At 41.0% G+C, this 18,224-nt stretch overlaps 1 protein-coding gene across 2 annotated transcripts in view; it reads right to left on the bottom strand.

Moving 5' to 3' along the window:
• The window catches only part of LOC114416707 (acyl-protein thioesterase 2-like), a 37,007-nt gene that overhangs the window by 14,932 nt on the left and 3,851 nt on the right, over positions 1-18,224 (bottom strand). For both annotated transcript variants that reach the window (XM_028381682.1, XM_028381683.1), the window contains exons 5-9: positions 10,859-10,895; positions 10,661-10,730; positions 10,394-10,498; positions 8,928-9,078; positions 8,742-8,824 (exon numbers count right to left, since the gene is read on the bottom strand). In XM_028381682.1, the coding sequence (XP_028237483.1) occupies positions 8,742-8,824; positions 8,928-9,078; positions 10,394-10,498; positions 10,661-10,730; positions 10,859-10,895 (446 nt within the window). The remainder of the gene's footprint in view (positions 1-8,741; positions 8,825-8,927; positions 9,079-10,393; positions 10,499-10,660; positions 10,731-10,858; positions 10,896-18,224) is intronic.

Genomic DNA, 18,224 nt, shown 5'->3' with positions numbered 1-18,224 from the left:
TCATCTCCAAACAAAGAAACAACAACAGTAGGAGGTATGGTTTTGCTAGATTTAAAGGGGTGAATGACGCGCACAGTTTAGAAAGACAACTAGACAAGATCGTCATTGGTGGTTCAAAGTTGTACATCAACATCCCAAAATTTGGGAGAGAGATGGCGAGAAAGGTAGCACCAGAAGACAAACCAATGGGGACTGATGAGAAACATGAAAATGAAGCAACTCAACGGAGGCAACCACATCCGAGAATGAATCCAGTCTCGTATGCGGCGATGGTGGCGAGGAACAAGTGGAATTCAGGACAAAGGAAGACACCACACAACGAGCCTCAATCGCGAAGGCTCGCTCTCAACGGTACATCTTGATATACCACTGGACGAGAAAAAGTGGTTCAATGATGCTTGGGTAGGGCGCTTGACAAACCTGGTGATGTTTGATAGAGTTGAAGATGACCTACTATGGGACATTGAAGCAGACATAACGCCGAAGTATATGGGGATGATTTGGTTCTGCTACTTGGCCTTACTGATGCCACAGCAGAACAAATGATCCAGGAAGAAATCGAGGGAAGAGCTTTCGTGCTTCACTCGCTGGAGAAATGGAATCCGAGGTTGCGTACAGGATACAGGCTGACTTGGGTCCAGTGCTGGGGTATTCCGCTACTAGCCTGGGATACGACACAAATCCAGAAGATCGTGGCTGCCATTGGGGATATGGTAGAGGTGGACAACGACGTCAAGGAAGTTCGGAGGGTGGACAAGGCAAGGGTACTCATCAAAACACCGTGGAGGCCAGCAATCCAACACACGGTGAACATACACATAGGTGGGGAGGTATATAGAGTACACGTAGTGAAGGAATGTGGATACAGCACCGAAACATGCCATTGCTGACGTAGGAGTGCTCTGGGGTCATTGGAGGAAATCGAGTCAGACGAAAGTGATATTGGAACTTCAGTACCGGAGAGGATATGACTTGCAAGACATAGAGGTGCTGGAAAACCACGACAAGCCGCGAAGGACCACCTCCAATCTCAATGCCGGGAACGAAGCCCAAGGGATCGCGACATTACCCAGTGGTCTAAACGGAAAAGAAAGATCATAGGGTAAACATAATAGCTCGTGGGTACAGGAATCTAGTCAGAAAGGGAGCAGAGTAGATACCACAGTGGACATCGATGAAGAACAGGTGGCGCGTCATTGGATGGTGACAGCTATACCTACACAGATGACGAAACATGCAAAGATGGTGGGGAGCAGTACGTCGGGAACACCAAATCCACAAAGGGGGAGAAGCTTTGCCACGAAAATGGAAATTATGAAGGTGGAAGGAGCTGTGACGTGTCGGGGAACATATTTCGTTTGGGAAAGAGCCACGTGACGCACAGGTGGCTAAGGGGGGTTTTAAAAAAGGTTTGGGCTTTTCTATCCACACCCCCGTTGAAGCAACAGAACACTATGGTCTCAGCCCACAAATTAATAAGGACGAACCCATTCGTGCATGACAGGTATATTCGCGAAACAGGAGGTACCAAAAGCAAATGAAGTTGGGCTTTGCAAATAACGAATATCCTGGCACAGCTACAAAGTTAAATATATGGAGCTCGCAACAGCAGCACAACGTGGACAACGACAAAGATGGAAAGGGCCACAGTGATACAAGCGTTCACATGGAAGGAACATCAGCACAGAATGGAGTTAAGGATGCAAATTCAGGCAAAAATCAACTGCAAGAGGCAACAACTCTATCGAATATGGTAAAAGAACTGGGAGCAACATGTGGGTCAGAGCAGGGGAAAATTATTGACAAAATAAGGGCAATGGAGGAAAGAGACAGGAAAGAGGCAGAGAGATTGGGAAATAGAAGCAATACCCCATGAATATTATTTTCATACAATATCAGAGAGTTAGGGAGAGGGGTGAAATGGGTAGCAATTAGGAGAATGGTCAAGAAAGAGCATATAGATATGATCTGTATTCAGGAGACAAAGAAGGAGATAATTGAGAAATCGATGTGTCAAGCATTGTGGGGAGATCTTGAAGTAAGTTGGGAAGTGCAACCTGCATCTAACACAGCAGGAGGGATTTTGTGTATATGGAGTGAAAAAACTTTCAAATTAGAAAGGAAAGTCATTGGCAGTGGTTTCATATTGTTGGTAGGGCAGTGGCTTAAGGAGGCACAGCAAGTTCAAATTATCAGCATTTACTCTCCATGTGATACTCAGAATAAGAGAACCTTATGGGATAATGTCAAGCAGCTGAAAAATTTAAACCCTGGGGGATTGTGGTGCATACTGGGTGATTTCAATAATAACATTAGAAATCCATCAGAAAGATTGGATGCTTGTCAGAGGGGGGGGTGGGGGAAAGCAACATCAAGGAATTCAACGAATGGATTAAAGAGATGGAGGTATATGGCATGCCATGGGTGGGGAGAAAATTCATATGGTTCAGACCAAATGGATCTGCTAGGAGCAAGTTGGACAGATTCTTAGTATCTCCTGAATGGCTTGCTAAATGGCCTGAAAGTACCCAATACACCTTGGATAGGAACTTCTCCAATCATTGCCCAATTCTGCTCAGGTCTAAGTATATAGACTGGGATCCCAAACCTTTCAGGATCCTGGACAGCTCATTCAAGACAATCGTTCAGGATTGCTGGGCCTCCAATCAGCAATGGGGATGGGGAGGTTATGTGCTTAAAGAAAAAATAAAACTACTTAAAGAAAGGCTAAAGGTTTGGAATAGGGAACACTTTGGAGATACTTCTAAGAAGGTCAAGAAGATTGAGGCTGATTTAAACAAGCTGGAAGAGGACACAAGTGATAGACAACTATTTTCCCAAGAAGTGTTGATCAGGAAGCAACTACAGGAAGCACTGTGGAAAGTTGCTCAATCACATGAGTCTCTACTAAGGCAGAAGGCGAGATCAAGATGGATTAAAGAAGGCGATTGCAACTCACAGTACTTCCATTTGATGATGAATGCAAATCGCAGAAATAACTCTCTGAAAGGAATGATGATTGATGGATCCTGGATTGACGAACCAGAAAGAGTGAAAGAAGCAGTCCGACTGTTCTTCTTGAAAAGATTTCTAGATGAATTCTATGTTAATGGAATTTTTCCAAGGGGTTGTAATGCATCTTTTATAGCTCTAATTCCTAAGGTGATTGATCCTCAACTCCTGAATGACTACAGACCTATTTCACTAATAGGCTGTATGTAAAAGATTGTGACCAAGCTGCTAAAAGACTGAAAAAGGTGATGTCACTCATAATAGATGAAAGACAATCTACATTCATAGGGGGCACACATCTATTGCATAGTGTGATCATAGCAAATGAGGTGGTTGAGGAAGCTAAAAGGAGTCACAAATCATGTCTGGTGTTCAAAGTGGACTATGAGAAGGCATATGATTTAGTCTCATGGGAATTCTTGATATACATACTGAGAAGGATGGGCTTTTGTTCCAAATGGATCCAATGGATTGAGGGATGCTTAAGATCTGCATCTATTTCGGTATTGGTGAATGGAAGTCCCTCGGCTGATTCATCCCACAAAGAGAACTTAGGCAAGGGGATCCATCAGCGCCTCTTCTGTTTAATATTGTTGTTGAAGCTCTAAATGGATTGATGAGAGAAGCTGAGGAGAAAAATCTATTCAAAAGATTCCCAGTGGGTTCACAAAATGTGAAAATCAGTATTCTACAATATGCAGATGACACAATATGTTCTGGTGAGGCACCAATGGAGAATGTCAAGGCAATCAAAGTCATTCTGAGGACCTTTGAACTTGTATCAGGCCTCAAAATTAACTTTGCAAAAAGTTGTTTTGGAGCAATTGGAATGTCGGATCAGTGGAAGCAAGATGCTGCAAACTACCTGAACTGTAGCTTGTTGTTCATCCCATTGATTTACTTGGGCATACCCATTGGGGCAAACCCAAGACGATGTTAGTTGTGGGATCCTATCATTAACAAGTGTGAGAGAAAATTAGCAAAGTGAAAGCAAAGACACATTTCTTTTGGGGGGAGAGTGACCCTTATACAGTCGGTCTTAACATCAATTCCTATTTATTTCTTTTCATTTTTTAGGATCCCTAATAGAGTGGTGGACAAGCTGGTGAGCTTACAACGCAGATTCCTATGGGATGGTGGAACTAAGCAAAACAAGATTGTCTAGATTAAGTGGGAGACAGTGTGTCTCCTAAAAGAAAAAGGGAGATTGGGTCTCAAGGACATTAAGACTTTCAATCTTGCACTGCTTGGCAAATGGAAATGGAGTTTATTTCAGCACCAAGGAGAATTATGGGCTAGGGTATTGGAGTCAAAATATGGTGGTTGAAGGAGCTTGGATGAAGCATCAAGAGACACCAACGAATCAATATGGTGGAGAGACTTAAAAATGGCTCTCCATCAACCGCAACAGGGTAATGCTTTTCAAAATGGAATATTATGGAGGGTTGGGTGTGGTGATAGGATCAACTTTTAGGAGGATAGTTGGATTGCTGATGAGGCATCACTAATAGCCAAATATCCCAGTCTATATCTCATTTCTTGTCAGCAAAATCAGATCATCCAGCAAATGGGAGCTCACAAGGACACAGGGTGGGAGTGGAACTTTATATGGAGGAGACCATTGTTTGACAGTGAGATCGCCATGGCTGGTAGTTTCCAAAGAGATGTTGAAGGCAAGTCAATCCACCCACATAGAAGAGATGATTGGGTTTGGAAAGCAGATCCAAGTGGTCAATACTCGACACAAAGGGCCTATAATATGTTGAGGGGGAAACAATAGAGGACAATCATGATGGAGCTTTTGAGGAATTATGGAAATTAAAGATTCCAAGCAAAATTTCAGTCTTCGCATGGAGGTTAATTAGAGATAGATTGCCAACAAAAACAAATTTGCGAAGGAGACAGGTTAAGATTAATGATATACAATGCCCATTCTGCAGTAACATGAAAGAGGATGCAGCCCATTTATTTCTCCATTGCAGCAAAATCCTTCCTATATGGTGGGAATCTTTGTCTTGGGTGAACATCCTAGGTGCTTTCCTGCAAAATCCAAGGCAACATTTCCTTCAACATGTAACTGGCTTGGCTGATGGAATAAGGGCTAACAGGTGGAAGTGCTGGTGGCTGGCTTTGACATTGACCATATGGCAGCAGCGGAACAAGATACTTTTTTCCAATGACAACAAACTGTTGGATGATGCAACATTCTTACTTTGGACATGGCTTAGAAATTTGGAGAAAGATTTTGTAATCCATTTTAACCAATGGTCAAGTAATCTTACATAAGGTTTTGTTTATCAGCCAAGGGTAGCAGCCATAGGATATCAGTAGGTTATAGACCCATATATGTAGCCAGCTTTTGGTTCCTATCAAGACTATATTAAGTCTGATACTTGGAACCAATTGTATGGACAATCACAACTATGTAATCTTTGTACCTCTGGTACTCGGATATATATATATATATAAATTATCTTTGTTGATAAAAAAAAATTATTGAAATCTCCCACTATGCACCATAAGCCTACATGGTTTGGGTTTTTCAGCTACCTGACATTGTCCCATAAGATTCTCTTGTTATGGATGTCACATGGTGAGTAAATACTAACTATATGAACTTTCTGTGCTTCTTTAATCCACAGCCCTTTCAGCAGGATGAATCCATTGCCTATGACCTTCCTTTCCAATTTGAACTTTTCCACACTCCATAAACATAGGAGCCCTCCTCCTATGTTGAATGCAGGTTACATTTCCCACTTGACTTCAGGGTCCCCCCACAATGCTTGACATGTCGTCTTCTCAATTTGCTCCTTTTTAGTCTCCTGAATGCATAGCAAATCTATTTGCTCTTTCTTGACCATTCTCCTAATTGTTGCCCATTTCACCCCCCTCCCTAACCCTCTGACATTGTATGTAATTATATTTATGGGGTACCAACTCTATTTCCCAATCTCTCTGCCTCTTTCCTATCTCTTTCCTCCATTGCCCTTATCTTGTCAATAATTTTACCCTGCTGTGACCCACATGTTGCCCCCATTTCTTTTGCCATGTTCCATTGAGCTTCTGCCTCTTCCAGTTGGACATTGTTGACTATATAATTGTCTGTTGTTACTTTCTCAGTTTCATTTTTCTTTGATGGACCTTCCATGAGGACATTACTGCCACTGTGGCCATTTCTAGCTTTATTCAAGTCCACGTTGTGCTGTTGTTGACCCTTTGTAAATGCTTTTGTAACTATGGCAGGCCATATATCATTTGAACTGGCCTGGCCCATTTGCTTTTCAGCTTCATTTTGCTTTGATGGACCTTCCATGAGGACATTATTGTCGTTGTGACCGTTTCTAGCTTTATTCAAGTCCACGTTGGGTTGTTGTTGACCCTTTGTAATTGCTTTTGTAACTATGGCAGGCCATATACCATTTGGACTGGCCTGGCCCATTTGCTTTTGGCACCTCCTATTTCGCGAATACACCTGCCATTCCCTTTTATTATTTCTTGGGCTGGGATCAGACATTTGTAATGCTTCATTGGTGGTGTGAATAGGAAATCCCAAGTAGTTTTTAATCCTCTCCTCAGCCTCCTGTGAGTCACGTGACTCGTTGCCATTCAAAATTTGTATCCCTAACACATTGAGACTCCTTTCAGAATCGTGATTTCCATTTCCATGTAAGGACTGCTCCCTCTCTGACTTGTTGATCTTCCCGACAGCTTACCCCTCACCGTTCTTGCATGTTTCCTCTTCTCGAGTGCTCTCCTCTTCCACCAACCCCAAGCATGCCACCTGTTCTCCGTCGTGTCCCCATGAACTTTCTGCTCTGCTCACTGTCTTATTGGGACAGTGTGCCCATGGACCGAGATTATTACACTGTGGTCTTTCCCTTCCGTTTGGACCACTGGGTATTAGCGAATACCCCTAGCTTGCGGTTCCTGCGTTCAGGTTGGAGTTGTTCCTTCGCGACGCAACTTCGATTTCCAACACGCATTCGTTTTCCGGCGCACATTAATTTTCCGATGTGCGATCCACCTTCGATATCGGAGTTCCGATATCACTTTCGTCGGAGTCGATTTCCTCTGATGATCTGAAAGCGCTCCTGAATCGACAGTTGCATGTTCCCGTGCTAGGCCCATTTTCTTCCACGATGTGTATTCTGTAAATCTCCCCGCCAATGTGCGCGTTGACCATGTGTTGGATTGCGGGCCGCCACGTTGTTTTGATGAGTACCCTTACTCTATCCACCCTCCGAGCTTCTACAACGTCGTTTTTCACCTCCACCATGTCCCCTATCGTAGCGACAATCTTCTGGATTTGCGTCGTGTCCCAAGCTATTAACGGAATACCCTAGCATTGGACCCACACCAACCTGTACCCTATTCGCATCGTCGGATTCCATTTCTCCAACGAATGAAACAGGGAGGATCCATTCGTGGTTTCTTCCTGGATCATGTGTTCTGCTCTAGCATCGGTGAGGCCTAGTAATAGAACCAAATCATCCCCCATGTACTTCGACACTATTTCTACTCCTACTTCCCACGAAAGCTCATCTTCAACTCTGTCAAACAGCGTCAAATTCTTCAATCACCCCACCCACACATCGTTGAACCATTTCTTCTCATCCATTGAAATATTGAGCTGAACCGATAAGTGTGATCCTTCTTGCTTGTGAATCACAGTCTCTTGGGTCCACCTTTGCCCTGAGTTCCTGGTGTTTCTCGCCGCCACCGTCGCGTACGAGGCTAGAGTTATTGTATACTGTGGTTGTCTTTGTCCACCTGCGCCAGTTTCGTGTCTTGCATTGAAACCCTTTGCTTTGCCAGCAGCTTCTTGTTCTACATTTCTCGCTAGCTCTCTCCCATATTTCGGAATGTTGACATACAGTTTCAGACCACCAACAACAATACTATCCAGCTGCCATTCTAGTCTGTGCACATCAGTCATCCCCTTAAACCTTGCGAAACCGTACCTCCTGCCACTTTTGTTTCTCTGCTTGGAGATGAAGATCTCCCTCACATCCCCCCATTTTTTGAACTAATACCAAAGGTCCTTCTCAGTTGCGTTTTCTAGGAATCTTGTGAAGTAAAAGGATGAGATATCATGCTTATCCCTCCAGTTTGCACGAGTATAACGGTGTTGTTGTCCGTCATTGTTTCCGGCGTAGTTACGTTAGGGATCCTCTCTCATCCACACTCTACCACTCTCACTGGCCCTCCCTCTGTACCTAACTCTAGCCCACTCACTGTTTCTCTCTCTACCGCTCTCTTTCATCTCTCTACCAGGGAAAATTAGCTACTGCATATTACTGGCTGTGTTTCTTAACTTAAGTACATTTTTTTATAGGTTCAATACATAGTATTTGGTACAGAATATAACATCCCTTGTTGTCCTTAAATGTGATTGGTTGAAGGAATGCTAGTATGTATAGGTATGATGTTTCTTACTTTCCTTGCCCCCAAATTTGATATGTGAAACTGTGAAAGTGCTGTTTCAGGCATCTGAGTTTTCCTAATTATCACTGCCTTGAGGGTCATACTTATCTGCAGCAGACTGGGCAGGCTCACTGCACTTTGTTTTTTGCCCTGGTGTTTAGGAATTTCTAGGTTTCATGGTTTTCTTTTAATGCTTTCCATTATTGAGAATTCCTGATCAACCCTCTTAGTTGTACTTTTAACACTTTTCTTTCTACTGATTTCATTCACAAACAAAAAAATAATATTTAATTCCATAAATTTACCTTTTCCATGACACAGCAAAACAGGAAAGGACTGAGCACGCCTTGTAGCTTCATCTACCCCTTGTAACTTGTTACTCAAGGTCCTAAACAAGAACAGAAATACAAAAAAAAAAATCATTAAATAATATAATAAATGGAAGGAGGGGGGACTAAAATTGACAAGTTAAAATATTCAGAAAGCCTTACTTTGAGCACGGAAGCCAGCCACTTAAACCAACAGCTGCACTTGGGTTGGCTGGATAAGGATTGCCATTCCCATATTTTCCAGCAGTAAAGCAGGACACAGAGTACAGGGCAGTAGCTGCACCCATACTGAACCCTCCAACACCAAGCTTAACTGTCATACAAATTTCACAAGAAATTATTATAACACATAATAATAATAATAATTTTTTTTCCTGTGGTTGACAAAGAATTATACAACCAGGAAAAAAAATAAAAATTTGTCATTTAACTACAACAAAATTTACTAATGGAGAAAAAGAATATGAGCTTCTTCATAAGCTAAAATGAGCTCTCCATTAGCTACAATTACCTAATTTGTAGAAGCTCTCTCATATAGCTTCTCTAAGATGAGAGGACATCTATAAATTAGCTAATGGAGAGCTCATTTTAGCTTATGAGAAGCTCATTTCCTTTTTTTGTTCTTATTTCCTTCTCCTAGAGTACTTCTAGAGAAGCTTACCCAAACAAGCCCTAATACCCACTTATAAATACTGCTTCAAAACATAGAGACTAACAGAATGAAAGAAAGAGAAATTTATTTAATATAATCCTCCTATTCTAGCTCAATGGGACACAAAGTGCAGTGGTGCAAGAACGGCCCACAATAGACGTCTCCAAGAATTCAAGAGCTTGGTCTCTCCCACCAAAAACTAATTGATCAACTAATTGAATTCATTCTCTTCCTCATTTATATCCTTCCTCTGCTAGTGAAGTTAGGGAGCCAACTAACCAACTCTCAACAACTTTAGAACAGGCTGGCAAACTTGGCTCTTAGTTAGGGCCATTCAAATTTCTTCAAAAATACTTTCCTAATTGGGGCATGTGGCTAATAACCACTTACATGCATTATTAAATGATAAGTTGTAAACGTAGATCTCAAAATAAGTTATGCAGAACAAATTTGCATATTTTTTCCAGCACATTCAAAAAGTGAATTTTACTGAGATCTCAATGTCATCCATCTTTATAATATCAATATGGGTGGCATAAGGTTCAGAAGTTTACAATTAGTGCATGTTTTTTAAAAAAGTTCTTTTACAAGGCAGGAAAAAAATCAATTATTTCACCAAAATAATCCTAAACCAACGTAAAATGTTCTTTCCCTTTTATTTACCATTCATTATGTACTTGTGTTCTTCTATGTCTTTATTTTTTCTATCTTTTAGTATGCAAGTTTATGCATGATTGTTAAGATTACTTTGACAAACCAAAGATCAGGCCAGGGTAATTTTATTTTCTTCCTAAAGTAATTAAAAGACATGAATAAGAAACAATTGGGCTAGAGTACAACAATTAAGTTATAATTTTTATGATAATCTAGCATGAGAATAAGCCTTATGTCACAGATCATGGCATTGGCAGAATAATTTTCTCAATAAAAATTAAAGGAAGCTCCAAGGAACATAAATGTTGCAAGAGAAACATACTGTCTGCAGGTTCTGTAGACAGCAAATTCGCAACATGTGCAGCTGAAGCATCCAAACCTTCTAGATCATCAGGAGCATCTTCTGAAATATCTCCAACATCAAACCCTAAGACACATGAAAGTTATAGTTAAGGAATTTATCAAGATCAATTTATGGTTATTACAAAAATTAAAACCCATAGTATTAGCTTTGTCCTCAAATGCATTTCCATACTCCATGTGGCAACTATGTAATGTGATTATTGTGCAACAAACCAATAAAACTTACAAGCAGTAGACGGAAAGCCACCAAATATAGATATTGGCTGAGTAGGAGCAGTCGGACATATCCATTTAATCTGCATCATACATTTCAACAATGATCAGTCAAATTACTATTGACATGATCATTCATATTCCAAGAATACAAAACTAGGCATGAGTCATATATGTTGTCCTTTAACCATTCAAAGTTCTGTGTGCTTACATTTGGAAGAGGAAGGGTCTCTAATAGCTGGGACCAACTGCATAAGCAAAGCAGAAAATGAGGTTCTGTCCTGAGTTATAACTAAGTAACTAACCACATGATTAAAACTGTTCTAAAACATCAAGTTAAGTTGAGACTGTAATTGTTAATCCTTCTGAGTTCTGATTCCCTTGCTTGATACATGTCCTCTTTTATGGGTCACCTTTAGATAAAGCAGACCGGAATTTAGAAGATGAGCATGTGCTAAGTCAGCAACAAGAAAGTCTTGGATATGGAGAGTGAATTCAAGGAGAAAGAAAAGTGGGGCTAGGGGTGACCGGGTGAGTTAGTTAGAGGAGGTTAGTATGGGATGAGGTAGCCTTCTGTTAGGAGTAAGAAAATAATACTCATGTGAAGGAGTAGTTACGTTACAGGGGGGAAGGAGGACAGTGAAGAAGAAAGAACGATTTTCCAATTTCTGGGGAGTGACAGAGAATCATCTTCCTCGGAGGAGCTATAGGCAGTGGACAATTGTAGGTATCCATTTGATTTGAATAATGCATTTCGTATTCCATTCCATTTACTGGGTATTCTGTGTAATTCTGTATATCTCCGATTTTGATCAGAAAGAACTAGAGTTTTAACTCTCAAGTTGGTCATTTTAAATATTAACATCCTCACTAGTTTTTGTCTTTAATCATCAAATAAACTAGGGAGATTTGAAGGAAAAGAATAAATCAGAGATGGAAGTCATGCACCAAAAAAAAAAATTGCATCAACTTAAGTTATTATGTATTGAAAAAAACTAATGTGAAAATTTCAATTACCAAGATGCACTTAAATCATTCTTTGAAAAATTTAGAGCCTGCTTGGTTTAAGGAAACATTTCTGTTTTTATTTTTTATTTTCACTAATAATTACAAAAATGACACTTTTTTCACTTTTTTTCCTATTTATCATTTCCTGTATAAATATTTAAAATTTTAAAAATAAAAATGAAAACAAAGCAACATTTTTGTAATTATCAGTGAACATAAAATAAAATAATTAAATATTTCCTTAAACCAAACAGAACCATATATTTATAACAAATTGAAACATAATTTCTTCTGAAAGATAAATAATAAAATTATAAAACTAATCAGAAGAAAGCCACTTGAATTCTCTTGATTTGGTAGCTTTAGATGGCAAATACAGCTCATGCATGTAGGATCAATCTCATAATTTCTTGCTTTAGGAGATTAGGTTGAACAACCGTATATATTAGAGATTCAAGTATTCAACTGCTTTTGACAAAGTACAATATACATAATTGGATACCAAAAACACTATGTAGTCACAGTTAACAAGTCTAAATACCTAAAGTGAACAAATTAATTGGATATCTATTTATTGTCGAAGTCTCATGATCAGATCTATCAAATTTTGGTACTTTGACAGAAAATCTTTGGAGTTTGGAGATGATGGACAACATCATTTGGAGAAGGATTAATATTATGTGTCTTTGAAAACCTAAATGCAGGAGAAAAAGCTAGGGAGCTAGACACTGCAGGATTTAAACTTTGGTACACAAAGCTAGATAAAAGAACAGAGTGGGTATTATTGTGGACATGGATTGGAAGGAAGGAGAGTGTAGTGAATGTTGTTGGAAACTGTTAAACTTTACATTCCTTGGAATTAATGTCTAGGATAGTAGATAGGAATTAATGTCTAGGATAGTGGAATAGTCAGATTCGTGTATAGTGGCAATTAGTATTATGGGGAGTTGAGAGATGAGAGAGCGAGGTAAAGAGAGAAACAGAGAGGGGGGGGGGGGGGGGGGGGGAGCGTGAGTGATAGGTTCTGTCTCAACTATGCTGGGAAGGGGTACGTGCAACATGGTGTGACGGCAACAGCGACAAGATGGGGGAAGGGAAGGAGCAAAAACTGGAGGATGCACCGGACATACTTTCATTCTACTTCACAAGGTTCCCAGAAGACATGGGAGAAAAGGAACTATAGATCGAGTTCAAGAAGTGGGGCATTGTCAGGGAGGTATTCATCGCAAGGAATTGAAATAGGAGTGCTCGTAGATACGGGTTTGTGAGATTCAAACAGGTGGATAATGCAAAGAAACTAGATAGACAACTGGATAATCTGGTTCTTGGAGGATTGAAGCTACACGTGAACCTCCCAAAGCACGGAAGGAAACAAAATCCGACAGAGACAATCAACAAGAAACACAAAGAAAAGGAGGAGATAGCAATAGAGAAGGTGGAAGAGAGAGACAAAGGTAAAGGAAAGGGGACAGCAGAACATATGACAATGACTAAAGGATTACAGCAGCAGAATCCCCAACGAGCAACAGGTTTCAGATCGTATGTGAATGTGGTTGCAACAGGCAGTAAGCATCTGACAAAACGATGGACACCGAAGTATGTGCAGGCATCAAATATGACCGCTCACTCATCTATCCAACTAACAATATCAATGGATAAGACATGGCTAACCAAAGCTTGGGTAGGTAGACTGAGGAACCTAATGGCATTTGATAGGCTTGAAGAAGAACTTATGTGGGACGAAGGTGAAGAGATTAAACCAAAGTACATTGGCGGCAACATGGTGCTTCTCATAGGACTCGCTGACATAAGAACAGAAGAGTTGTGTAGAGAAGGAGTTGAAAGTGGCTTATCTATGTTCCATACTCTGGAGAAATGGAGCCCAAGCTTGAGGCTTGGTTTCAGGTTGGTGTAGGTGATGTGCTGGGGGATTCCGTTACACGCATGTGGAAAACATCACAAAGAGCGTGGATGGGATTGGGGAGGTGGTGGATGTGACGAAGACGTAGATGATCTCCAAAGGCTGGATAGGACATGAGTTTTAATCAAAACACCATGGCCTCCTACAATCAACCACACTGTAACCGCCTCCATTAATGGGATCGATTATGTGGTTAAGATTGTAGAAGAGTTGTGTTACAATTACCGTAGATGCAATTGTAACAGAGGGGGCTATGTAGAATCTTCTGAAGAAATATCTTCAAAAGGGAGCAAGGTCGGGATGGATCTTTTGTCGGAGGAAGAGCAGATTGAAGGCGTGCTTCCGAGAATCAACACCACATCAGATGCAGAGGGAGACGAACACGACAGAAAATTTGGGTTGCAGCAATTGCCCGCTGGTTATTACACAAACTCTGTAACAACGGTCAATAATGATGCTAGGAGATCGTCTCACCAAATTGTGGTCCCACTCAATTCGGGTTAAGTGAGGAAAGAGTTGAACAAAAAGATGACGAGACTGGTGCTTTAGGTGGAAGCCAACTAATAATCTTGGAAGGAAATCAGTATGATGGGGACAAGGAGGATAATAGAAAGCAAGGCTAGATAACAGAGGTTGAGCACGTAGAGGAGGCAGGTGCTGCCCGTTCTGATGAGGAGGGAGAAAAGAATAACAAAAAGGGCAAGAGTGGGGAAGAAAGGCACCCACATCTGAAGGCAAAATTTGAATTAAAGGAGCTGTATAGGGAGGCACGGGATTTAACACAAGAGTGGGAAAAGGACAACCCATTGTCGGCTCCCACGATAAAAATATCTGATGGGAAAACAGAAGAGGAGCTCAATGATTTGGGCCTCAAACTGAATGGGCCAGTCTCAAATGGAAGGTTTATACAAGAAACAAGGGGTGTAAAAAGCAAATGAAGCCCAATGAAAAAATAGACTCGCACGAAGGAAATAAGTAGCAGCCCAAAGAATTACACTCAGGCAGCATCTCCTAAACAGAATGGAGGCAGTGGGCTGAAGGAGGTTGTCATGTAGGAAGCAAATTCCAAGGTAATGCAGGGCACAACATCAGCAAACTCAGTTTCAACACCCAGAAGCTGTGAGATGGTAAAAGAGGCAGCAAGCAATTGGGAAATGGCAAAAAGTATGGGAGTAAACATCAGCAAGGAGGAGGGAACAATTATATCTAAATTGGTCAACCTAGAAAGGCACAAGGGTCTAATTCAGAGGAAGGGAAGCAGTGTAGGTGTTTGATGAAGATTGTTACCTACAATATAAGGGGGTTAAAATGGGCTCCAGTCAGAAAATTGGTGAGTAAAGAACAAGTAGATATGTTATGTCTACAGGAGACTAAGAAGGAAATGATAGACAAGGCTCTATGTCAAGCTTTGTGGGGAGAAGCTGAAGTCAAATGGGAAAGCAGCCAACAATTAATAATGCTGGGGGATTACTGTGTATTTGGAGTGATGAAACTTTCAAAAACGGTGAAGGGCAATGGTTTTATATATTTGGAAGGAACATGGGCTGGTGATGGTGGAAAAGTGACTATAGTCAATATATATTCACCATGTGATACAGCTTCCAAAAGAATCCTATGGGATCAAGTCAGACAGCTTAGAGCTGCAAACAATGGGGGTCTTTGGTGTATTTTAGGAGATTTCGATTGCATCAGAAGGCCATCAGAAAGAGTTGGAGTGTGTCAAAGGATGGGGGGGTAGCTTGAAAGAATTTAATGACTGGATAGCTGACTTGGAGGTTGAGGGCGTGCCTAGTGTGGGGTGAAAATTTACGTGGTGCAAACTAAATGAGACAACTAAAAGCAAAATTGATAGGATCCTTGTCTCGGCAGAGTGGTCTTCCAAATGGCTAGACAGCATTCAGCTAATCTTGGACCGTAATTTTCTGATCATTGCTTGTTGCAATCCTTTAGTGCTGATTGAAGGCCGAAGCCATTTCGGGTTTTTGATTGCTGGCTTGAGGATAAATCATTCAAGAAAGTAGTGCAGGACTGCAGGATGAAAAATTCTGTAACTGGTTGGGGGGGGGGGGACTAAAAGAATGGAACATAAATCAGTTTGGTGATGCTCAACAAAAATTGAAAAAAGTGGAATCAAAGCTTAACAAACTGGAAAAAGGAGATATTAGGCAGCTGAATGAGGAAGAGGAAAAATTGAGAAAGCTTGCAGGAGGATTTGTAGCGGGCAGCGAACTCAATCAAATATATAGCCAGACAAAGGCAAGATCTAGATGGATTAAGGAAAGGGATTGCAACTCTAGGTATTTTCACTTGACAGTAAATAGGAAGCAATGTTACAATATGCTTAGAGGAGTGTACGTTGGTGGGTGCTGGGTAGATGAGCCGAGCAGAATTAAAGAGGAAACCAGACTTTTCTTCAAAAGGAAATTTGAGGAACCAAAATGGGAGAGACCGAGGCTGGATGGGGTCAGATTCAAGTCTATTGATCAGTAACATAGTGAACTGTTGGTGGCTCAATTTGAAGAGGAGAAAGTGAGGGCAACAGTCTGGGATTGTGGTAGTGCGAAAAGCCCTAGACCAAACTAATTAAACTTTAAATTTATCAAAGAGTTCTGGGATATCGTTAAATCAGATGTGCTTCAATTTTTTAATGAATTTCATGCCAACGGAGTTTTCCCCAAAGGAAGCAATGCGTCTTTTTTGGCGTTGATTCCCAAGGTCCACGATCCTCAAGGCCTCAATTATTACAGGACCTATCTCATTAATAGGCTGTATTTACAAAATTGTGGCAAAAGTGCTATCTAGAAGACTTAAGAAGGTGTTGCCTTATATAATAGATGAACGCCAATCTGCTTTCATGGAGGACAGGCATTTGTTGCACAGCGCGGTTATAGCTAATGAAATTGTGGATAAAGCAAAGAGAAGCAATAAAAACTGCCTAGTGTTCAAAGTGGATTATGAATAGGCATATGACTCTGTGTGCTGAGATTTTCTTTTATATATGATGAATAGGATGGGGTTTTGCACCAAATGAGTTAAGTGGATTGAGGGTTGCTTGAAGACAGCCTCAATATCTATACTGGTAAACGGGAGCCCCACAAATGAGTTTTCTCCTCAGAGAGGTCTCAGACAAGGGGACCTACTAGCTCCATTCTTGTTCAACATTGTAGCTGAGGGTCTAACTGGATTGATGAGAGAAGCTCAGGAAAAGAATCTCTTTGAAGGGTTTAAGGTAGGGAGGAATGAGGATATCAACTTATTACAGTATGCCAATAACACGATTTTCTTTGGAAAAACATCGCTGGAGAATGTAAAAGCAATTAAGGTCATGCTGAGGAGTTTTGAGTTAGTGTCAAGTTTGAGGATAAACTTTGCCAAAAGCAAATTTGGGGCAATTGGAATGTCTCATCGTTGGATACAAAGTGTGGCCAATTATCTAAGTTGCGGATTGTTGTCCTTACCCTTTTCATATTTGGGTATCCCTATTGGGGTTTGGGCAAACCCAAGGCATAGTAAGACATGGGATCCTATAGTTCAAAGATGTGAGAGAAAACTATCAAAATGGAATCAAAGATACATATCTTTTGGGGGAAGGGTGAGTCTGATAAAGCCAGTCCTAAATTCAATTCCTATTTTCTTCTTCTCTTTTTTCAGGGTTCCGAAGAAGCTGGCCAAGAGGTTAGTGACGTTGCAGCAGTGGTTCCTGTGGGAGGGAAAGTCAAATCAGCAAAAGGTCGCCTGAGTAGACTGGGAGACAATCTGTCTTCCAAAGGAGAAAGGTGGATTGGGCGTGCGGGATTTAGTAATTTCAACTATGCTTTACTTGGAAAATGGAGATGGAACGTCTTCCACCATCAGGAAGAATTATGGGCGAAAGTATTGGACTCCAAATATGTAAGTTGGAGAAGTTTGGATGAATCAAGAAGGAATAGTAGAGATTCAATTTGGTGGCAGGATTTAAGTATTGTCTGCAATTCATCTGAGGAGGGGAGTTGGTTCAGAAGTGGGATAAAATGGAAAATCGGATGTGGGTCAAAGGTGAAGTTTTGGGAAGATGGATGGCTAGATGGAGGGATTTCGTTGCTGGAGGAATATCCATGCATGTATAGCATGTCTCAACAACAACATCAATTTGTCCAGCAGTTAGGGGTCGCATTAGTAGGAGGATGGGAATGGCAGTTGTACTGGAGGAGATTATTTAGGGAAGCGGAGATGGACATAGTTGCAAAATTCATGGAGGACGTCGAGGATGTGGTAGTACAAACTAATCAACAAGATAGTTGGTATTGGGGGGGGGGGTGGATTCTAGCAGGAGATACAAAGTGGGCAGCGCCTACAAGCTGCTCAGTAGACTCTTGTCAGGTGAAAATAATGACGACGTGTTTAATGAATTATGGAATCTCAAAGTTCCAAGTAAAGTGTCACACTTCCTCGGTTAAAATCTTACCTCTATGGTGGGAAGCGCTTTCTTGGTTAAACATAGTTGGTGTTTCCACGGAAGCACCCAGAGACCACTTCCTTCAGCATTCTCACAGATATCTCAAGGGTATTAGAGTTCAGCGATGGCAAACATGGTTGACTTCCTTAACTTGGTGCATATGGTATCATAGGAACAGGATTGTTTTCTCAACTGAAAGACTCAACGGTCAAA

This window comes from Glycine soja, chromosome 6 (assembly GCF_004193775.1).
Source record: "Glycine soja cultivar W05 chromosome 6, ASM419377v2, whole genome shotgun sequence".
Lineage (NCBI taxonomy): Eukaryota > Viridiplantae > Streptophyta > Magnoliopsida > Fabales > Fabaceae > Glycine > Glycine soja.
This window is presented reverse-complemented; position numbering and strand designations above follow the sequence as displayed.